The sequence below is a fragment of the Balaenoptera ricei genome, chromosome X, assembly GCF_028023285.1.
Source record: "Balaenoptera ricei isolate mBalRic1 chromosome X, mBalRic1.hap2, whole genome shotgun sequence".
NCBI lineage: Eukaryota > Metazoa > Chordata > Mammalia > Artiodactyla > Balaenopteridae > Balaenoptera > Balaenoptera ricei.
This window is the reverse complement of record NC_082660.1, coordinates 120,535,878-120,558,792: the sequence shown is the minus strand read 5'-3', so window position 1 is coordinate 120,558,792 and position 22,915 is coordinate 120,535,878. Positions and strand designations below refer to the sequence as shown.

Here is a 22,915-nt window from a genome sequence, read left to right as displayed (position 1 = left end):
CTGAATTCTGAAAGTCAGACTTTATCCTCAAGTTAGATGTATTATAAATTCTCAAATAGTAACTGACTTTTTCTTCAGTGTGAATCAGAAATGACTTGTCGCCTTCTAAACAAATGTGGGGAGCATTTCAAGCAGACAGGACGCTGGTGTGTAGATGAGTGTATGGTCCTTTTTAGTCTCTATGTGTCATGTGCCGTCAGGTGTGCTGTAAAGATGCATGGAGACCTGAACTCATGTCAGGGGCCTGGATCTCAGTGGGAGCACCTGAGTGATCACACAAGACTCTTTCTGTTGCCATTCACTGGCATCAGCCCCTTTCTTTATTTCAAAGGTCCTTTATAACTTTAGAATTTGTAAACCTGTTTAAGAATAAGTTGCATACATCATGACCCTTTCCTACGAAATACTTCCGTGTATACTTCCTAAGAACAAAAGCATTCTCTGACATAACCAGAGTATAATAACTAATATCAGGAAATTTATTATTTTATTTTCTAATTCAGAGTCAGCAGTTCAATTTGCCATTTGTCCCAGTGACATTCTTTATACAGTTTTTTTTTAGTTCAGAATTCAATCCTTAGACGGTTCATAAAAAATAATATATACACACACATAGAGTTAGTAACTGGTAAAGCAACTTTGCTTGAAACTTTTTTGTAAGTTTGAAAATAAAAAGTTACCAAAAAAAGAAAAAAATTGTAAACCTGGAAGGGATACTTCTTGTGTTTTACTGGGTTTCCAATGACTTGTGGGCTGCCATTGTCATGTACAGTTGTGTGCATTCTACCTCAATCTAAAGGTTTCTTGATCTTCGATCTCAAGGCCCATTTGATTTGGGGCCTTCTAATGTAAACCTCTGTCCACTGCCTGCAAAGAATAACTACAGTCCTGACTTTGTTTTTAAGTATTAAGTGTTTTTGAATCACAGTCACATGCTTTCTATATACCTTATATGGGTTTGGAAGAAAGGAGGAGGAGACATTATGAATAGAAAAAACACCCCTATAACTTGAAGAATATTATTCATTGCTTCATGTAAACAGAGCTAGTTTAACATTTTAAAAGCCCTGAATACCAGTCGTTGTAGACTGGGCTTTTCTCCTCTGAGCACCACCAGACCCTCCTCTAAATTCCGTCTGTCACACCCCCATGTGAGACTGGGTATGAGCATACGTCTAAAACAGTTAAGAAGGAGTGATTTTATATATGTGTGTGTGTGTGTGTGTGTGTGTGCGCACGCATTTGTGTTTTAAGACGCAAAGTAGCCCACTACTTGATAGAAATCTTTTTCTACTCCCAAGGGCTAGTTTTCCCCATTAAAAAAATATGAAATTATGCAAATCCTGTGTAGTAACAACACAGAAAAAGTGGTGAATCTGGTGTAAATAGAAATTGTATTACTGTACACAAGCAGCTTTACTATAAAAATGCACATAATAAGAGTTATTTAATTATTCTGTGTCATCAGGAAAATGAAAGACATAGCAAAGAAAGCAGATGAAGGCCAACAAGAGGAGTTCTCAAAATTTGGAGATGGGCAGCCACCAAAGGGGATAAAAAAGAAGAAAGGAAGTCAAGAACAAGAAGACCAAAAAGTAGAACTCCAGGTTTGCCGGCTCCCCACTTGATCAAGGGATGAGAACCAGATTCTAAAATTCAGTAGAAACCCAAAGCAAAAGTCTATTTCTCCAAGACAGAAAACCAGCAGATGCTGCACGCTCTGGTTGCATTCACATCACAGCCTCGCTATTACCAGTGTCGCTGTGAGCTGTTCTCAGCCACCCTTGGCCGAATCCCAGAATGTTTTCCAAGTGAAACAAAAGCAGAAAGCAGCAAATTACAGATGAGCAGTCCTTTAGTTTGTCTCCATAAATAATATTACAGCTTGGTTTCGGGAAATCCAGATCGCTCACAGAGATTAAACATCCTGTGTGAGTTTTCCCAGCCCTGCATTCTGTGGTGACACTTAACACCTGCGCCACAACAGATAAGATACAAATTATGAATGCCTCATCAGATTCACCGATGAGAATGTCACCCATGTAAATTTAAATCACCAGGTAAATAAACCCCCAAACTGAGCTCAGACTATACTCAGCTTAAATTATTGTTGTAGCCTAATTTATATTCCAGTTTTAGTGTATCATTTATCAAAATCAATTAATATGTTACATAAATGATTGTATGCATTTGCATTCCTCGAGAAAGTACCTTTAGGAATCCTCTTGCTGCTTTTGAGAAGTATAAGACTTGGCTTCTGATGCCTGTGTCAGTGGAAGACTACACAATCACATACATACTTGAAACGATCGTGGTCTGACAACCCTGAGGTCCTGAAGGGGATTAACATGGCTTGTAAATCCTTGTGGTAATAGTTAGGCTAGTTTTGTATATTTTTGCTAATGCTTTGAAAACTGGTGATCCATGAATGTTATATATGTGGGTACTCTCAATCAAAAGGTTACATTATTTTATTCTGGATAACATCTTACTGTTTGACTGATGTCACTCAGATACATTGAGATTAAATGACATTTTTATACAAATTTTCTAGAAAAGTGATGCCAAAATAAAAGCTCAGGAGGAGGCTGACAAACGCAAGAAGGAGCACGAGAGAATTATGTTACAGAATTTGCAGGAGAGATTAGAAAGAAAAAAGGTACTCCTTCTCTCTGTTTGGGGGGGTTTGATTCTTTGTTTAAAACAATGTTGGGCACATGATATCAAAACATGTTTTTGAAAATGACAAGTGATATGCTAGCCTTGGTTGTTTTCCCTCTGTACTCTCTTATCCAAGGATCTGATCCCTTCTCCCTAGAATGATCTCCTCTTATTGATCATACCTCTCCCTCATGGACCACTGATGACCATTACAGGGATATCTCTATACAGCAAATCTCTGGGAACAAAGCTCCTTTGAACAGAGTCACTCAGGTCATGGTAGGGGTTGGTGGAAGTTAGAGTTTCTTCTAAACTGGGCTGGAAATTGCAGCAACTGAGTGGGAAGAAGCAGAAGGTGGAGGCTTCCCTGAGAGGCCAAGGTGCAGGCTGTTTGTAAGGTAGGACCTCACTTTGTGCAACCCACGTGGCTTGTCTGGGAGCAAGGAAGGCCCTGGACCAGGCCAAGGTACTTCACGGCGTCTCTGTCAGGAGATCAGTCACCCTGAGGAGGCCAGAGAGCTGCAGCTTTCCTCGCCTTCAGGAAAGAAGGGAGCTCTTATCCCTCCTGCCTGTGCTCCTTCTAGTAACAAAACCTCTGACGGGGTCGCATTGTTGGGGTGCATTCTTTTCATTAACTCGGCTTCACTCGTGGTCTGTTCAGACTAAAATCATGTTCACAAGTTCTAATTGGTTTGCAATAATATGTGCTTAGTCTAAGTAATAAACTTCCATGTCGGCAAAATCAGGAGTGAGAAGTCATTTGGATTTCTGTGTTAGGATAACAAGTACACCTGTCACTGCTCAGGGTGTTTTCTAGATGATCATGAAACTGGGCTTGAAGGAAGGCACCCAGCTGCCGGCCCAGGGTCTTGCGTCGGCTATATCTGTGGCGTTGGAGCAGTCACTGATATTGTCCGCTTCTGGAACATGGAAATAATCAACTTCTTCAGGACCAGTGTTTTGTTTTTAATCTGTTTTCATGTTTGAATTTTTATTTTCCTTTAAATAGAGAATTGAGGAAATTATGAAGCGGACAAGAAGGCCAGATTCAAATACCTCAAAGGTAGTCTGTGTGCTCCTACCAGCAGTGTATAAGAATTCCTGTTGCTTCACATTCTTGCCGACTTTTTAATTTTTGCCAATCTCTGGTGGTAATGAAATAACATGTCACATTGACGTTTCCCTGCTTATTAAAAAGGTTGAGCATGTTTTCATACCTTTAGTTAGCTTTCATGTTTTTTCTTGTGTGGAATGCTTGTTTAGGTCTTTTGCCCAAAACTTTCTGGCTGACTTGTCTTTTCCTTACTCATTGGTAGTTCTTTAAATGTTCTAGAAACTTCTCCTTTCTTGCTTGTATGTGTTGCACATATCTTCTCCCAGTTTGTGGCTTGTCTTTTCTTCTTGCTGTCTGCTGCTACATAGAAGTTCTTGATTTTCACATCGCTGAATTTATCAGTATTTTTGGATGACTAATGGAGTCGGGTGCCTTATTGGCCATTTAGAGATTCACTTTGGTGAAGTGTCTTTTCAAGTCCTTTGCCCCTGTTTCCATTTGGTCACCTGCCTTTTTCCTATTGATCTGTAGGCGATTTTACCTGCTCTGCTTCTGAGCCCTTTGGACATTTGTATTGCAGTTATTAGCCCCCGTGCAGTAGTTTGCCTCACACTCTCATAATGTCTTTTGATAAACAGAAGCTTATTTTAATGAACTGAAATTTAGCAGTTTCTTTCCTTTATGGTTAGTGCTTTCAGGGTATATCTCATAAGTATTTGTTTACCGCCACCCTTCCCTCCCCGGCCCCAGTGTCCTGTCTTTTGATGGTTTGCGTGCATCTAAGGTCTTTTTCCCCCAGATTCTGTGTTCTTTACCCTCTGAGCTACAAAACTGATATTTTGCCTATTTACAGTTGCCCAGTTGTGGTCACTCATATCATGAAAATTTAGAATAGAAATGTCATTCCTGAAAAGTGCTGGGAGTCGCCATCTCAAGGATCATTTAGCCCATTGGCCTGAGACGCCCTGCCTCAAGCAGCAGCCAAGAACTTTTTTAGCCAAGGCCCCACCTTGGCAGAGCCCCCATGCCAGCCCAAAGCTGTTGCCCCTTGGCTCCCACTCAGGGAAGTCTTTCATTCTTGAGTGGCTTTCCCTAGCTGCAAGACACGGGCCACCTGTCCTGTCCTCTGTAGATTCTGTGGGCCAAAGAGGTTAGATTTTTTTTTTTTTTTACCTTTTAACTGAAATGACAAAAATTAGCCATCAATCCAGGTGTGAAATCTGTCTTTTTTTTAAAAATTTATTTATTTTATTTATTTTTATTTTTGGCTGTATTGGGTCTTTGTTGCTGCACATGGGCTCTAGTTGCAGCGAGCGGGGGCTACTCTTCTTTGCGACGCGTGGGCTTCCCATTGCAGTGGTTTCTCTTGTTGTGGAGCACGGGCTCTAGGCGCACGGGCTTCAGTAGTTGTGGCTCACGGGCTCTAGAGCACAGGCTCAGTAGCTGTGGAGCATGAGCTTACTTGCTCCGCGGCATGTGGGATCTTCCCGGGCCAGGGCTTGAACACGTGTCCCCTGCATTGGCAGGCAGATTCTTAACCACTGCGCCACCAGAGAAGCCCTGAAATCTGTCTTCTTTGAAATAACTAAGTCAGGATGATTGAATATTAGATGTAATCACGACTTTCGTTTTTCATGGTAGGCTACAGAAACATTCAGCAATGATGCATATGAGGAGGACGAGGCAGACGATGAGGACGAGTCGGAAAGTGACAGTGATTCCTTTGATGACATGCATCCATCAGGTTTGCTTGCCTTCTGAGTTCTGTTAGTCACTGTTTAGAAGCTGGACTGTCTAGGCTCATCCAAAGGTTTCTCCACTTCTGAGCTGTGTGGATTTGAGCAAGTTACTCAACCTCTCTGTGTTCAGTTTTCCCGTCTGAAAAAGGGGAAGCCAATGTTGTTCTCTCCCTAGGGTGGGCATGAGATTGCAGTGAGATCATGCAGTGCTAATAGTGCCTGACACATAGCAAACTCTCAATAAATATTAGCTGCTGCTGCAGCTGTTACTGTGTTTCAGGTTGTGCTGAGAGACTGTAAGTGGCAGCTCTTTCTCAGCTCAGTGTGAGGCTTACTAGCATCTCGCAGTTCAGGACCTTGTGGCGCATTCATGACTGACCATAGGTAGAACGCCACTCCCCGCCTCACTGAGAGAGAATGAGAATCATGTCGTGATATGAGTGCCCCTAAGGTGTATTTTTGAGTCTCGTTCATTCCCTGGTGAGTAGGAGCCACTTGATGGCCACAGTAATGGCATTTGAGAAAACATGATTCGTTCACCCTTTATGGCGTAGCGGGCATCAAACACACAAGTCGGGCGCTCTGCTGGCTACTGGGGCCTCGAGGAACCACAGCCAGTGGGGAGCCAGGCATGAACAGACCGTGGTGCTGCCACAAGCTGGTCGCACTTAAAAGCACTTTGGCCAGAATCCACGAGGACGGAGCGGTAGGCGCAGCACCTCGGGGCGCTGGGAAAGGCTGAGGTCGGAGGTGAGGCGAGAATAAGAGGGTCATCAGGAGGAGGGGCAAGGAGCGTGGTGCCATCCTGCCCTCTGGCCGTCATTCTTTGCTGGCAAAGGAGAGAGGGCAGGTTCCTTAGAGGTGGTGCTTTGTGCTTTGAGGGCCGGCTGGACTTGTGCCCTGGGCAGTAGCCCAGGCCGTGGCTCCGGGAAGTGCTTCCATGAGACCGCTCCGGCCTTCAGGCAGGCTCCCTCCCGAGCCGGCAGGCACTTTGCTTGTCTTGTTGTTGAAACTCCAGTTTTAATCTTGTTGCTCTTTTTTTTTTTTTTCCTCTAGCTTTTATAAACGGCATGGAGTCATCCACAAAACCAAAAACACATTTTAAAAACGTGAAGAACACTCGCAAGCTGGTGCTTTTAGATGCGACTTCTAGCTACATCCGTAAAGAGACAAAAACACTTTTCAATTGTGACATGAAAACCTTCAGACAAAAAAGAGTGAAAGACCCTTTGAATCAGACAAAGAGTGCCAGGTGAGTCCCTAGGTGAGTTCATCAGAATACACTTGGAAGGGTTATGATTGGCATTCTTAGAATGATGCATGAGGTTATTGACTGAGCTCTTAGTTTGTACCAAACACTGTGTCAAGCACTCGACTTATAGAAACAAACTAATCCCCACAGCAGCCTTGCCCAGTGAGGATGAGCATCCCTATTTTTACAGGCGAGGAAACTCAGGCGTGCAGAGATTATGGGCCTTATTTGCCCAGCATCCCACTGTTCAAGGGCAGAGCCCAAATTCAAACCCAGATACATCTGACTCCAAACTGTGCTTTTATTCATGCTGGTTAGTGTTGTCTCATACAGTCAGGGAAGGGGACATTGATTGAGTGACTGCAGTATACCAGGCATTTTAACTATTTTAATTCTCACTGCAACTCTGAGTTTGATATTAAAGTCTTCACTGTACATACGGGAAACTGAGGGTCAGAGGTTAGGTTAGAAGAACAGGACCAGATTCCTGGAAAGGAAGGCTCCTTGGGCGATGGCCTGAAAAGACATTAACCTGCAAGGCCTGTGGAAACAATCTGCTAAGAGACTCAGTGATGGCGTGGAAAGAGCACTGGAGCTGGTAAACCCACATTAGTCCTCACTCCGCCTTACTGGCCGTGTCCTGGATGTGCCTGAAGTAGGGATGGCGTCCCCGGAGCCCTGCGTGCTTAGCTGCTCCTCGTCCCCCTCAGCATTCCCATGGAACCCTAGGACCTGGGAGGACACAATTTGGAAACCAGTGTGTTCTGTGATCTCCAGGGTCCCTTCCATCCAGCCTTCCCATTCTGTGATTCTGAAAGTTTATTTATGTCCAAGGCATTTCTTAGAATTAAATAATAAAGCTTCTTTCAGGCAAAGCCTTGGTTTGGGGATAATCCGGATTATAACTAAAATATCTTTTTCCAGATCCTCCACCAAAAGAACAGCCAACCGAGCAGCCAAAACCGGAAAGGCAGAAACCAGCAACACCGTGGGACCTTCCAAGAGCTTACATTCAGAGGCACAGGATTGGGTCTGTGACAAGATTATTGACATCACAGGCAAGATAGAACCACCTAAGTCCAGTATCCCTCCTGATAGCCGAAAACACCATCTGAAAGGTCCCATGACATCCTGCCTAAGTCACCAGCTGCCTATAGACAACAAGAAAACAAGCAAATCTGTTTCTGCTCTATCAGGTAAGGCCTCATCCCATCTTCACTTCATTTGAAAGGTAGTTGACCTTGAACCCTCCTGTGTTTCCAGCTGTTCCAGGGTTGTCTTGGTGAGGGAGAAGACAGTGGTTGGTCCAAAACTAGGTTGATGTCGAAGAGCCCTCCATTAAGTTAGTTTTGAGAGGGTAAATGACTTGATTCTAATTTTTATGTCCTGCATTTCCTGCCAGATATACAAAGTAGGGTTCATTTCAAACCCCAGACCCCTCAGGTTCCTCTGCGCTCCTGATCCACTGGCTGCTCTACAGCACACAGATAATCATTTAGGGCAGAGGGTTAGTGAGTTTTTTGGAATTAGTCTCTCAACTTGTGTTTCCAAAACCAAAAGGCCTGTGTTTTTCTTTCCTTGAGAAGCTCTCTGAAATTGAGAGGCAGCTTGGGCCCATTTGGGGGTTGGGGAACGTTTATAAGAGCACCAGTGTGTCAGCCACTCCGGGGGTGCTACTGAGGGTCCCAGGCCCACCTCAGAGGGGAGCCAGGGCCCACTTGGTGTGGAACCAGCATTTTCTCTACTAACCTTCTTTCTTTTCTTTTTCCCTCTGGTCAGATATGTAAACCTCATCCAGCCTGGAAGAGAATCCATTCTCCACTCTGGATTTTGACCTCCAGGCACATCTCTCAAAATTTCTCCACCTCCTACTTGAACCTGGCAAAGAAAATGACTCTCAAAAAAAAAAAAAAAAAAAGGGAAACATCAAAACGTCATCTTAACTTATCTCAGAAGATGCTCATATCATCTTGACTCTTGCCCATAAGCAAGGGTTCTGAGTAAAGAGTCGTTTTGTTTGCCTGTAAAAATCTTCATGTCTCTCGTTCTTGTGTTTTCCTACCAACACGTTTGAGTGTGTATCAAGGGTGTCTTTATAAAATGCTAACTCTTGAGTTTCTAAGAGAATCTCTACCAGAGGAATAGTTTTTTCTCAGTATATATTTGAAATCTTAAAATCACGTTTACTCCATTTAACAATTACTTTAATTTACCAATAAAAACTCACATTCGATCTTGTAGAGGACGTGATGGCTTATTTGAGGGCCTCAAGATTCCTCACAAGAGCTTTGTTTGGATTGTTCTTAATATACAAATACAGAAGGTTGCAAAATATTAAATCACATTTTACCGCTATGTACGTATATTTCTAACTCTGCCATAGTCTGCCAGCCCCGTACACAGGCACTGATACCCCCAAATACTGGGAGTCCTAGAAGGTGTGATCTTCAGCATCTTCCCTGCTTTTGTCAGTGTTTCATTTTGAAGTACATACTGCGGTTTATCTATAAAAACATGTTATTATTTTTATTGTGTACATAGGGCAGTATTTGGCTGTTGTCAAGGGGTATGTTGAATTCCTCTAAATGTTTACTGTGTATAATCTTTTTCTGCTTGTGCTCTCCAGGCCTGCCCTTCAATATACACTCAGGCTTGAGATGTGGAATCAAAATTTGCTTGCCTTTCTCTAGCGGCTGGCTGCGAGTGAGTACAGGAGCAGTGTTATTCTTCGGCCCCCTTGATAGGCACAGAGACATACACGATGTACACGCACACACGTGTACACAGGATATATGTTTCCTGAAATCCATTGAATCCTGCTTAAACCATTGACTAAAACTTGAATTCAAATTAGTGGTCCTAATGCTAATGAGTTTTCTGGTGAATCACAAATAGTTTGAAGCAGGCCTGTGTTCCTTTGTAGCCACCAGTCTTCGATTAGTAAAAGGAAGTAGTTATTCTTTCTGATTCCCTAGTTCTTTGCTATTCAGAGTACTGTATCTTTGTTATAGAATAGAGCTTGGTGCCTTAGATTTAAAAACTTTTTATACACTAGCTCTTTTATAAAAAAGGCAGAGACAGTCATCTTAACAGATGTGATTCTGATATTTTTCTGTACAGATTTCACATGTTGAAACACTGTTATGCCTTCATATAAATGTGTGTGCTCTATGCAATAAACTTTGCAGGTAAAGCAAGTTTTCTTCTTATTTTAATAATAAAAAATGTACTGGTGGTGGTATAAAGGTGACACCAGTTGTTAACCAAGCTGTGAACACAGGCAACAGGTATGTTCGATAAGTAATCAAATCCTCTGATGCCACTCTGCAGTCACTTGGTGATTTGGCGGCGTTCCACCGTGGGACATTAAGATGTGAATTTTGAACTCTGGTCTTCTTCCTGCACCTGTTTCAATGCTTGTTAACTCTTCCCTGTGACGGCTCTGACTTATACTTGAGGCCAGTGATTAAAGTATCTTTCTTTTTATTGTGGTAAAATTCACATAAGTGGCATTTAGTACATTTACAATGTACAACCATCACCGCTATCTAGTTCCAGAATATTTTCATTATCCTGAAAAGAAACCCAGTACCCTTTAAACAGTCACTCCCCATTCCCTCTCCCCACAGCCCTTTTTTTTTTTATAAATTTATTTATTTTATTTATTATTTTTGGCTGTGTTGGGTCTTTGTTGCTGCACGCGGGCTTTCTCTAGTTGCAGCAAGTGGGGGCTACTCTTCGTTGTGGTGTGCGGGCTTCTCATTGCGGTGGCTTCTCTTGTTGTGGAGCACGGGCTCTAGGCACGCGGGCTTCAGTAGTTGTGGCACGCGGGCTTCAGTAGTTGTGGCACACGGGCTCCAGGAGTTGTCGCTCGTGGGCTCTAGAGCGCAGGCTCAGTAGTTGTGGCGCATGGGCTTAGTTGCTCCACAGCATGTGGGATCTTCCCGGACCAGGGCTCGAACCCATGTCTCCCGCATTGGCAGGCGGATTCTTAACCACTGGGCCACCAGGGAAGCCCTTTTAAACATCACATTTGGTGGTGGCTGCGCATGAGGAAAACACATTTGCTTTTGAAAGTCTGAGCGTGCGCTCAGGCAGTAATTGTGCTCTGTTAACATGTGCATCCCTTCATGACATCACTGTTACGGTGTGTGGCCAAACCAGTGTTTTGATCTGCCCATAAATGTTTAGTTTCTAATCTGGAAACATGTTCCACTGCACTAGGTTTTGTGTTTGATAAGGTGAGGTCCTTGTTTATCCCCGATCTTTGGCACCTGGTGCTTTGAGAACAGTGGCAGCCATTCCCCACTTGGCATTCAGTACCGGGCCATCCACTGGGGCTGTTGATCCAGGACATTCCCTGGTGCGCAGACAACCTGAAGTACGGTCAGAGCACCCTGCTGACAGCCCTGAGGTGATGGACGCTGACCCAGCCTCCGTGCTTACCGTAGGCTGAGGGCAGGCCCCTCGCCTCTCCCGGTGGATTCTGGAGATAGCGCATTTCCCACACCCGTGTCATCCGCATCCCCCCACTGCCCCTGTGTGCAGTGAAGCTTTTCAACAGCTCCAGTCCCCGGCAGCCAGAAAAACGCGGTGAGAACACTAGAAAGGATGCTAGACAGGAGGCCTGAGGACCCGAATTCCTGCCGAGGGGGCTGCAAGCCCTGCAAGCAACCCTGCGCCCGTCATGGCCCCTCTGAGCCGTGCCTGTCTGGTGAGCGGGCTGGGGCGCTGCGCTAGGATCTCGGAGGGCCCTCAGTTCTCAGGAGTCGCTAACTCACTGTGGCGAGAGCTAGAGGGTCGGGAGGTGGGCGTAGAACCGCAGCAGCAGCTGGTGCCAAGATGCACAGCTGGAGGCAGACTCCCCGGCCCGTCCTATCAGGGCTCAGTCTGATCCCCGCACACCCTGCAGGCCTGGTCAGTTGAAGCAGGTCCCAGAAAGGCCGCCTTGCCCTCGGTCTCCCTCCCCACCAATCCAGTTCCAGTGTTTGTTTCCAGATGGGCTCGTCTCATAATTTCCCCAACAATTGTGTTGTAATAACCGTAGTTATGTTTACACATTCTATGTGCCAGGTACTTTATAGGTATCATTTTAAACCCTCACAACAACCCTGTGAGCTGTGGGTATTCATTTTTACCTAGGACACAGATTAGTGGAGATTGGCATTTGTTCAAGGTTACACAACTAGAAAGAGGCAGACCTGGTGTTCAAATTCAAGTCTGATTCTCAAGTCACACCCCATATCGCTTTGGGGGTGGGAACAGTATCTTGTGGCTTGCATGGTGGGTAACATAACATACTATCTTTGGTGCTAGAGATAAAAATAACTGCTAATGTTTATTGAATGCTTTTCTTGGGTGTCGCTTTTCTTGGGTCAGTTGCTGTGTTTAATAAAATAAGCGTTTGTATTATCACGCAATGTGCATGTGATTCTGTAAGATAGGAATTCTGTCTCATTTTACAGGCGAGGAAGCCAGCTCAGAGAGGTTAGGTGACCTGCCCAAGGTCTCATAACTGGAAAGTGGCTGTGCAGCCAGGATTTGAAGCCAGGTAGTACAGCTCCAGAACTCACCCTGTTACCCCAAAGTAGTTTATGTTCGTGATACTCTGATTCCCCTTCATTATGAGGGAGAGAAGTGTTCTCAGCTGAAAATTTGGTAACTAGAAATTTCCCCTCCTGAGTCTTAGGTTGTCACTCTTAAAATTGACTACTGAGCGCTGTGCGTGATGCTTTCCTCATTGTGATGCGGTGAACAGACGGCGTCCCCGCTCTGTGACAGTGCAGTGTCATAAGCCTTCTAGCTTGGGCTAGAGGTGTGCCCAGGGTGGTGTTCTGTCACTTACTTGCTGTGTGATCTTCAGTTTTCTCACTTGGAAAATGGGGCAATAGTGCCCATGTTGGCTGTTTGAGGACTAGGTATAATTGTGTAAGGCGCTTACTTCAGCATTGAGGGCAGGTGTCTCGTGGCAAGCAATAGCTAGAGGCCCACTGCTGGTGGGCCTGTTGCTGGGGGAAGAAGGTGGTGGCTCGGGGATACAGGCCATCTCAGGCAGGCTTGAGGGCTGGAGTCTAGCTGTGCAGCTTTTTCTCCACAGAGCTCTTCGGCCCTGGCGTGGGCCAGGGTTTTGCAGGCTGAGTGGGATGGGAATCAAAGGGTGACAGGATTGAGGGGGCCAAGAATGGTGGAAGTGATAGAGGGTAGAATCTCGGGCAGATAAAGCGGGAGAAGGGGCTGAGAGAGGTAGTTGGAGCCATCAGTGGACTGGAGAGCGAAGAAGTAATAAATTCAGTGCGATGAGGATGGGGACCAGGAAGGGAAGGCATGAGGTCTCAGAGGCAGGTCTGGGTGCTGCCGAGGTCCAGGGCTTGCCCGCGCAGAGGCTCCGTCCCTTGCCACTGCCTGTCACCCAGCTCCCTTGGGAAGCAGAGGGGTGCCATCCCAACTCCCTACCCCACCCCCACTTCCTTGGTACCCCAGGAGATGACCAGACACACACACACACACACACACACACACACACACACGCACACACACACACGCTCACACACACACATACACACGCTCACACTCTCCCCATTCATAGAAATGCTCACGGTTTCCTATAGACAGGTTTTGACTCCTAACAAACAAACACAGCAAATGTTAGCCCCAAAGGGGTTCTGTCCTTTGATTACCCTGGGCATGAGGCTCCTCAAAGACGAGGTCCTCTCCTCCCGCCTCTGCCTTTAGCTGAAGTATCCTGGGGACCCTTCCACCTGAGGAGTCTGCAGCAGACACCCGTGTCGCTGGGCACCCAACGCCGTCCCGAAACGACCACATGGCGTGGACGGCTTGGACGCCTGAAGAACCTGAGCCTCGGGGGTGTGGCCGTGATCTACAAGCTACCTCCACCTCTGCCCACACCGTCCCCATGCCCCCCACCCCTGAGATACAGGGGCCCAGGTGAGCAGCCTCCCAAATAAGCGGCAGCCTCAAGGTGGGGGGGGGGCGCCTTCTTCTGAAGGCCCGACGGTGGAGGAGCGGCAGTGGAGGGCACAGCAGCGTTCGCCACGGCTCGGGGCTCCAGGGGCCACAGGGAAAGGGCTGCCGACAAAACAGGGACGGGATGACCTCTCGATGACAAAACTTCAGCTGCAGTTCCCTTCCCACCCCCAACCCCCTGGCCAAAGGAAATCAGTGTGCTCTTTTTAAGGGATATGGAACATCTGGGAAATGTTATTTTGGGTCAGAATGGGGTTTTTTGTTACTGTTTTTAACTGGATCCAAGTGCTGTTACAGGTTTGTTTTATCTTGTCTGTAATTCGTGTAGTTGCACTCAACCGCACTGAACTGAGCATCTCCTCGAAGGAAGGAAAAGGTATTCAGGTTTCTGGATCAGCAGTATCATCACCTTAGAACAATTGCACCGGACAGAATCAGAAGTCAGGAGGCAAGTTATTTATATGCTGCTTTATTTCTGTAAGGATACACTGAACTGTCAGATGATCATAGCTAATGACAAAATGTAGAAATGAGGCATCGGCTTCTCTAACCACTCCTACAAGAATGTTAATATGCACTGTCATTACATGTGTACTCTTGATATCGTCTCATTATACTATGTAATATAACAATGTAGCTAGAATACAGTAAGTAGGTGATCCTGCATCTCAGGTAAGCGCTACGTGGAAATCCGGTTCTGCCTGCGGGGACAGTGGCCTCCGCATGCCCCCAGAGAGCCAGCTAAGCTCTTGAGGAACAGTCCTCAGAATCCCAAGAGAAGGGACTTGGCGGGCCTGTTTATTAACACACGGACACAGAGCAGACAAGTACTGTGTTACAAGGGATTCCACTTGCCACTGTTGGGAAATGTCATATCCGTGTCAATGACAGTCCTGGCGCCTGCTCACCTATCCCTCTCGAGTTTTATGGTTACTTCTGTAGGATGACTTTCAAAACTGCAGGAACGTCTGAGGGGGCTAAAATATTTCCATGCAAGTCTCCAAACCCAATAAGCTATATTGCTGTTAATTAAAACGAAAATATTATTAATTAAAAAAAGATAAAGGACAGCTGGGTTAGTTTTGTTAAGCTTCCAGAAGTATTCACTGTGATGACGTTCTTCTGAAACAGGCTTGTTTTCTCAGATCTGCCTACACTTTCCAAGTCACCTGCACGTTCCATGTTTGAAAGTAGGAACGCTCAGAAAACACGCCACACGGGGAACTCAAACGTTAGTTAGTACAGGGAAAAGGTCAGTTGAGAATTACAGCTAAATTCAAATGTTGTTTGTTAATTTTCTGGAAATCCGTGTTAGTCATTTGAAAGCACAAAAGAACAGAAGGAAGGTCTTGATGAGGAAGTTAAACCATGCATTTCGTAAGTTCTTTCTGCTCACAGAACAGGGTGAGCAGCCGAGTTGGAGCAGCCGCTGCAACTCTGATGTGTCGCGTAACCGACACGGTGGGTCCCAGCTGAGCCACAAGAGGCATCTCAGTGGGGGGCTTTATCTCTTAGGCTTCTTGCTTACATCACTAAGCAGCTACATGGTCAGCACTTTTCTGCTCTATGATAAACATGCAGAAGAGTCAATCTAGCTAAGTGTTCATTTGCTAATTGCAGCTATGGAGAAATTAACTTTGCTGCAGGGTTGCTTTTTGCTAAATCCTAATATGATCACTGTGTGCCCTTACTTGAGTAGTAACTGTAAAATGGGAGGAAAGACAGAAGGAGCAACCCTGAAGAGGTGAAAGGCCGCTCTCGCCCTATGGGTGGTGCTGGGCAGAGGGCAAGGACACGAGGAACAAGACTCAAATTCCATTTTACAGGACAGGAGCCCCTGTCACTTTACAGCTTTTTGGCACAGTCGGGGCAATACACTTGCTCCTGATGGAAAACAAAGCGCTTGTTGGCCAGATTCATGGAGCATTTTTTGCAGTGGAAGCAGTAGTCGTGCCAGGATTGTCCTTCATAGGCCACCACACTGGAGCCTTTACCAAACCCTGTGGAGGAAACAAAAGCAAACAAAAGCGACAGCTGAGTGGACACAGGTGGCAGCCAGGCCGCCGCCTTGCCCATTCACGGAGCCGACAAGCACGCGGGCAGCGTCCGCCCGGCGCCTGGCCCCCCGCTCCACCGCGCACCGTCCCCCGCGCCGCCGGGACCTGAGAAGATGCCAGAGCTCAGTCGAGGGCCCCCTGCTCTCCAGAACCCACATCCCCTGCCACCGCCATCGCCCTGTGACTGACGCGCACCGACCTCCCAGCACAACCAGTTTCTTTGATTTAGGTCAGGGCCATGGCATCAAAGTGGCCACCAGGAGGCAAACTTGGGCTGTTTGTGGGGTGTGCACTTACCGGGCCTCGAGGAGCTGCTAAGCTTCGATTTTTTCTATAAAGAACCACCACCCACGAGGGACAAGTCCTCTCTCCACCCGGATGCCTGCCCCGGAGGTTGGCGCTGGGAAACAGGGTGAGAGGCAAGCGTTTCCCGTGGCACACTGGGGGCTTCCTAGCTTTAGAGACTGGGTGGCTCACTCTTGACACAGTCCTTTTCCCTGAGGATGGCAAAAGTCTTCTCAAATGTACATTTCAAGGCTCCCCGGGAGATGGGAAAATTGGAGGTGGGGAGAGGGCCCAGGGCACGTGGACCGCGGCCGCGAGATGAGGAATGAAGTGATTAGCTCGGCTCCTGATCGCAAAAGAACTGCCCACTGGCACCTCTGAGCTAGCCTTCCGCTATGGGGTGTTCTCATCCCAGCTTCTCGCTCTCCGGCCTCCCCCCACTCCCCTCCCCTCCCCCACCTCAGCCCATCCCGCTCCTCTCCCCCCACCCCTCCCCCCAGCATCCCCGCGCAGTGCCTGCCCGTGGCCGTGGGTCTCAGGCTCGTGATCTCCGGCAGCAGCGTTAGTTAGTCGGCAGTCGTCAGAAGTGTTCTGTGTTGCAAAGGCTAACCTGGCCTGGGGGAGAATCCAAACTATTTGGGGGCCTTCGGGACCACAGTGGCAGGGGGAGAGGGCATTCTTTGGGGCCTTTGTGGATGAAACCGACGACGTAGGAAAATGAGAGATGGTTACCATGCGCAAAACCTAGCCTGGCAGACTTAGCAAGGACTCTTTAGCCTACCAGTGATGGGGTTCTTGCATCCAGCACACTTCTTGGCCACAAAGTTCTTGTAGCAATCCACGCAGTAATACTGGTCCTCCACAGCGGTGAAACGCTGCCCAGCCAGCTTCTTAGAGCAGGTAACACACACAAAGCACTCGGCATGCCAGGGCTGATCCTGGTAAGTGATTCCTCCAGATGTGATGGCCTAGACCAGGGAGTGTAGCACCGGATTCAGATTCAACAACCATTTTGTTGAATGCCTACTACGTGCCAGGCACTGTGCTGGGCGCTCTGGTCTACAATATCTCATTGAATCGCCACAACGGCCATGGGAGGCAGGCGCTATTATTATCCCCCAGTTACAGATGAAGACACTGAGGTTCAGAGAAGGCAGGCCCCTGTGCGAGGTTACTACACAGCAACTGGGTGGAGGAGGCCGGCCTCCAGAGCCAGTGTGCCCACGGACAGCCTGCCCTGGCCTGGGCACGGCTTTCTACTACCACAGTCTCCTCATCTGTAAAACGAGAATAGTAATTCCTACGTCGCAGGGCTGTCGTGAGGATGGAATGGGATAGTGTGTGTGCAAGTGCTCTGCAAACTGTCAAACGCCTCTAGAAGCAATGGTCAGCGCAGAACTCCCTTGACACGTACCTTGTTGCACTTCACGCAATGCTTGGCAAACTTGGTCTCGTGGCAAGTCACGCAGTAGAAGTCCTCCCCTTTAGGGAAGAAGCTTCCCGTCCCGATGACTTGCTTGCAGTTGCTGCAGGTGAAGCACTCTTTGTGCCAGACGGTGCCCTTGTACTCCACGTTCTGATCTCCTGCGGGGGGAAGAGACGGGGTAGCCCCACTGACAGTGCTCTGCAGGGGGCTGCATCCGCTGGCGCCGTCCTGGGCCCTCCAGAGGGGAGGAAATGCAGGCCCTGCAGTTCTTGGCCTCACGCTTCCATTCACCTACCCGCAGGGGCTTCTCTACCGCGTCCTCCTGTGGTCATGCCAACCCAGACTCTGTCAGGGAGGGGACCCCGGCTGTAGTGATTTAGGGTCAGATGCCTGAACCCCCACCCCCCCACCCCCATGGCCTTCGTGGACTCCGAGATTCAACGGGGGACTACGTGACCCAGAATTACACCCTAAGGAAGAAGCATGCTTCGATCACTTACTATCCCAAGTGAGAAAGCGCTACATACTTTTCACTTCCTTCTCTTGCCACAGACAGTTCTCTCCAGTGTTCTTTAGTTGCCGAGTGTGTGCGTGTGTGCGAGCATATATGTGTACACATATATACGTGTATATATATGCGTGCATATATACGCTGAACTCCGGCCGCGGCTCCCAGCAGCACCAGCCCCATCACCGCAAGCAACCCCACGCCACGCCTGCCCTCAGGGCCTCCTCCCTGGCTGCCCTGGGGCTGAGTGCGGCCGGTACCTGCCACGATCGGCTTGAAGCAGCCCTTGCACTTGGGGGAGTCCTCCCGAGTGGTGCACTTGTTGCACAGGATCTTGTTGTCCTTGGCCACGAAGGTCTCATTGGCCAAGGAGCGGAGGCACTTGGCGCAGCGGAAGCAGGTGTCGTGCCAGTAGCGGTTCTTGTAGTGCACCTCCTGGGAACCAAGCAGGGGGCCGGACGCCGTGAGCGGGGCCTCCCGTCAAGATGACACGGTCCCTCACACCAGAGCCCGAGCGGAAGGGCCGGCGCCCCGTCCAGGTCCACCCTCGGCCCCGCCCACCCCCGCGGCCGCTACCTTGGCGTCGGCGCCGATGGGCTTGCGGCACTCCACGCACGTGTTGGCGCAGAACTTGTCGAAGCACTTGAGGCAGCAGTGGTGGCCGTCCTTCTGCACGTACTTCTTTCCCTGCAGGGCGTCCCTGCAGTAGTGGCAGTTGAATTTCTCAGCCATGGTGCCCACCTTGTAGCTGGAGGGACCTGCGGGGGACGAGCAGGTGGGACAAATGACCAACGGGAAGGCCGGAGCGTGGCCCGAGGGGCTCTGGGGAGGCCACCACGGGACCCAGGTGACAGGCGCTTCACCGTGACTCCTGCGATGAAAGCGCCCCGCGGTGAGGCCCCGGGGCCCCGGGAGAGAGAGTCCCGCTGGGCCATCCCACCACAGCGCTGCCTCACAGAGGACACTGGGGGAGGGGGACAAGGGTTCTGGTGGGCACGGGGCCCCAAGTGGTGGGGTGAGTGAGGGCAGGGCTGGGACGGGGCAGGCAGGAGAGGGGAGGCCGAGCCTACACCAAAGGACAAGGACACAGCTCTCTGGGCCGAGTCTGCAGGCAGGCAGCCCAGCTGGCAGGGAGGGAGGTGCCCAGGCCCTCACTAGAGACCGAACCAGGAACCCCCGCCTACAACTTCCTCGTCGGGGAGAGCATCCTCCGGACGCCCGGCTGTCCTCCTCCCTGCAAAATGCAGTTCATCTGAACAGAAACATACTGCTGACTCTGGACCACGCTAGGCACGTAAGCAATGCTTATTAATTTATTTTAAATGTCCGCTTTTATTTTAAATCTGCCAGAGCACTTTTTAATCCCTGAAAAGATCCTAAAGAATTATTTCCAAGATAGTTTACTGACTTTTGAGGCCCAAGCAATCAGGCAAGAGAGGACTTATTTAAAAGGCACTCTTGACGCATACCGGCCAGTTTTGCAAATGTGAACTATCTGTCACAGTGACATTCGGTTTTGTGATGCGCCAAAATCAAATCCCCCTTTGTTTAAGCAACTAAGGGTCAATACAGTCAATGAACTACACGATTTAGGACATTTGCAATTTTAAAGTATAATCTGGGGGAAAATGGTTATTCCAAGAACCCCCTCCATCGCCTTCATATGAACTACTCCGTCTCACCCCGCCCCCGCCCCCGGAATCACAGGCACTAAAAAGCACTCTGTTAATCCTGCCACCAAAGAGGTACCAAATGTGAGTTTCTATTAGCTCCCAACTTCTGTAAGCAGACGCTAATTTCTTCCTCTCTCCCTGAGAAAGAAACTTACACGGGTAAATAGACAGCAATTATTTAATTTGCCCAGGAAACAGGAAAACAGAGACTTATTTCTCCAGCTACCCACAAACGTGGTTATTGTGCAAGCGAACACCCCAGGAGTAATTTAGAGAGAAAGAACGAGGGAAAAGAAACGAGCAGTTGCCCGGTACTCACCACAGCTCTTCCACTAACTGGCCAGCCCCAGACTCCCACTTTGGGTCCCATTCCCAGTTTTTTTAATACAAACACATGTCCAAGTTGTTTGGATCCTGTTGCCGTAGGCAACCAAACAGCAGAGTGAGCTAAGGAAACCACACCCTGTGTCTGAGCACCGCCGGGGCTGGGCTGAGGCGGCGGACTCGCACTCAGACCGGCCTCCGACAAGGGCAGGTGGGCAGCACCCCCAGGCCCGCCGGCTCCTGCTCCCGCACACAGACCCCTGAGCACTGAAGCCAAGGAGTGACAGTCTTGTGCGAAGACAGGTGCTTGGGACAGTCGTGTCCCAGCTCAGAGATTTACTGAGACTACAGAACGGTTCTTACTGGCACTTTTCCCCCAAAAGAAAACCGGGGTGTTCCCTTACATAACTGGGTTAGAAAGGAAAAGTAGAGCCATGATGAAACCAGGGTCTATCTCCTTGAACTACGCGCTGTTTACTTAAGGCAGCTTTTAAACTGTCTTTAGCCCCCGTGTACACTGGAAAGAGCGCCTGTCACAGGGATAGAATGTTGAAAATCACTCTCCTTAATTCATTCTTGTTGGCCTTTCACATGTCACATAAAATCCTTGTCTTATTAGCTCTTCCATATTGAAATTGTGCACTCAGCGAAGATTTACTTTCTTGTTTAGAGCTGTGTAGAGAAACCAAATAAATCTCCGGTAACAGTAAGTGCCAGGAAATTAAATTATCAGTGGGTCCTAAATGCCATTTGGCAGGAAGTCAGAATTTGTAAGATTAGACAGCGCTGGCTTCCTGCGTGGCTAGAGACTATCTTCTTGGACCACATTTGAAAATCCCTCCTCTCTTACCGAAGTCTCTATTTAGAGTAAGTCTGAACCCAACTCATTTTAATATCACTCTCTTTTGATGTCATTCAAAGAAGAAATGGATTCTAAATATTTCTATACTAGAGTACCATACAGAGACCCACCTAAGGGATGGTTCTGTCTCATGGTATTTCTGAATCCTAGCTTTATGGTAAAAATACAGGTATTTATGTCATACAAAAAAACAAACTACCAGAAGACACAGTGAATTCCATTTAGAGCTTTTGGAGAGAAGGAAAACCACTATGGTTTCATACTACCAGAGAGATCTTACCTGCCAAGCCTTTCCCACCTTAAAACCACATACTTTCAAACTATTATTTTACCAACGCCAAGTTCTTCATTGGTTATTTTCATCGTTCTAGAACACAACTCGCCCAAGAGTTTCTAGGCACCCACACGATGAACTAATCCATGGCTCAGCAATGAACATGGCAGAACCAGAGAGTGTTGAAAATGGAGTCACTGAATCTGTTCACCACTTTATCACACCTACAGTGCAGGGTCGTAAAACCAAGCAGAAGGGAAATTCAGTGAATACCACTAAGGAAAGTCCCACCACTTGGTGTTTTTGAGTCCTAGCTGTAGGCATTATTATTTTTTCTTTCTTCAGTATGAAAAGCCCAGGGTCATCTCATATTCCCCGCCAATGCATACTTAAACCCAGAGAGCGTGTATCCAGATGAGTGACAGATTTCAAAGGGCACACCCTTTAGAACAGCTTTCCACAGCTGCCTCGAGCCTCTTTCATGTGTGTGCGAACACTTATTTGTCAAGATAAAATAGGCACTTCTAGGAATGCAGGCTCTATTGCCTAATAAGTAAACAGGCTGGAAATACTTAAAGCATGTTAACAATGTCGATGTCAAATTCATGAACTTTAGTACTTTTTTTTGCAATAAATCCAGTAAGTGGAACTTTGGGCAATGGGAATGAGCTTACCTTGTGGTTTTCTAACCTTATGATTATTTGGTCCAAAACTATTTCAAACCTTCGCACAGTGTACTTAGGAAGAAGTTGGAGTAATACATTCCTGCTGATGAGATAGTTACCACATCAGACCTCTGCATAAAATATGGACAATGTGCAGAAGAGCAAAATATTTCGTTACTACTTATCCTCTAAGAGGTTAACAACTCTAAGAAAACGGCTTATAAATGACGACGCTGACAGAGGTTCCTAAAAGACAGCAAATACCCTGATTTGTGGGCTGCACCAAATGAGTCACAGTTAAGCACTGACTTCATGAGGAGAGAAAAGCTCTACACTTTCCTTTCTTTCCCCTTGTTAGAAATAAAAGAATAGAGGGAAAAAAATGAAGGTGGCATTTTCACGTCCTCTTTGGGGCTCTCTTTAATCTTAGTGAATGACATAGACTTAGGTGTATCTCTTAGGGAATAATTTTTTACCCCCTTAGCAATTTGTAAGTACATGAAATACAAAACCTTTTAACCTTCCAAAACTTCCAGATCTGTTTGCCTTGACCTATTGCTGTTATCTGGGAAAGGGCGTCATCAATCGTGAGATGAAACACTGGATACATACCAGTAGGACACTACTTCCCTTCCTGCCTTTGTCCAGGACATGTTTGCCCCAGGGAAGCTCTCTGACTAGTCATTTTATAACAAAGATTTCTGTTTTAGAAAATCAGGGGGCAGCGCCTGTGACCCTAAGGTGCTGATGTCTAACTGACAGTCCTTTATAAGACTTAGCTGGTTGGAATGCAGTTGGAAATGTGTCAAATTTTAGGTATTTATTCCAAGATGGTAGCCTGATTTTCTTGCTATGCCTGCTTCAAAAGACACATCATTCTTCACTTAATAAACAAGCTTCCTCTTTCAGAAAATTCCTGAAGTACATCCAACGTTCTAAGAGGGGCCTCTATAAACCTCAGTGTCTCAGTAAAAAGTTTGGCTTCCGATTTAATCATGTACACATACAAGAAATATAACATTGCAACATCTGTTGTTTTTTTTTTTACTATAAACCTCATTAGAGAAGATCCAATTTGTATTTAATAATCTTGTTTCTGCTTTATATGTATTCTCTCATGGATTTCTTGCTAATCTTCATTTTTCCCCTCC

General features: G+C 47.2%; 2 protein-coding genes across 10 annotated transcripts in view; one reads left to right on the top strand and one right to left on the bottom strand.

Annotated features, from left to right (window-relative positions):
• MAP7D3 (MAP7 domain containing 3) overlaps window positions 1–8,736 on the top strand; it is a 33,964-nt gene extending 25,228 nt beyond the window's left edge. For all 6 annotated transcript variants that reach the window (XM_059910935.1, XM_059910934.1, XM_059910933.1 and 3 more), the window contains exons 12-18: window positions 1,469–1,607; window positions 2,555–2,659; window positions 3,671–3,724; window positions 5,357–5,459; window positions 6,511–6,706; window positions 7,631–7,902; window positions 8,486–8,736. In XM_059910935.1, coding sequence (XP_059766918.1) covers window positions 1,469–1,607; window positions 2,555–2,659; window positions 3,671–3,724; window positions 5,357–5,459; window positions 6,511–6,706; window positions 7,631–7,902; window positions 8,486–8,493 — 877 coding nt within the window. In that variant the 3' untranslated portion in view covers window positions 8,494–8,736. The remainder of the gene's footprint in view (window positions 1–1,468; window positions 1,608–2,554; window positions 2,660–3,670; window positions 3,725–5,356; window positions 5,460–6,510; window positions 6,707–7,630; window positions 7,903–8,485) is intronic.
• A 5,407-nt stretch (window positions 8,737–14,143) lies between these two features.
• The window catches only part of FHL1 (four and a half LIM domains 1), a 60,361-nt gene continuing 51,589 nt past the window's right edge, over window positions 14,144–22,915 (bottom strand). For 2 of the 4 annotated variants that reach the window (XM_059911944.1, XM_059911943.1), the window contains 5 exons: window positions 18,543–18,724; window positions 18,227–18,401; window positions 17,447–17,616; window positions 16,814–17,000; window positions 14,144–15,690 (listed from right to left, as the gene is read on the bottom strand). In XM_059911944.1, coding sequence (XP_059767927.1) covers window positions 15,536–15,690; window positions 16,814–17,000; window positions 17,447–17,616; window positions 18,227–18,401; window positions 18,543–18,698 — 843 coding nt within the window. In that variant the 5' untranslated portion in view covers window positions 18,699–18,724 and the 3' untranslated portion in view covers window positions 14,144–15,535. Of the gene's footprint in view, window positions 15,691–16,044; window positions 16,245–16,813; window positions 17,001–17,446; window positions 17,617–18,226; window positions 18,402–18,542; window positions 18,725–22,915 lie in introns of all 4 variants that reach the window. The other 2 variants (XM_059911946.1, XM_059911945.1) reach the window with 2 other exon arrangements.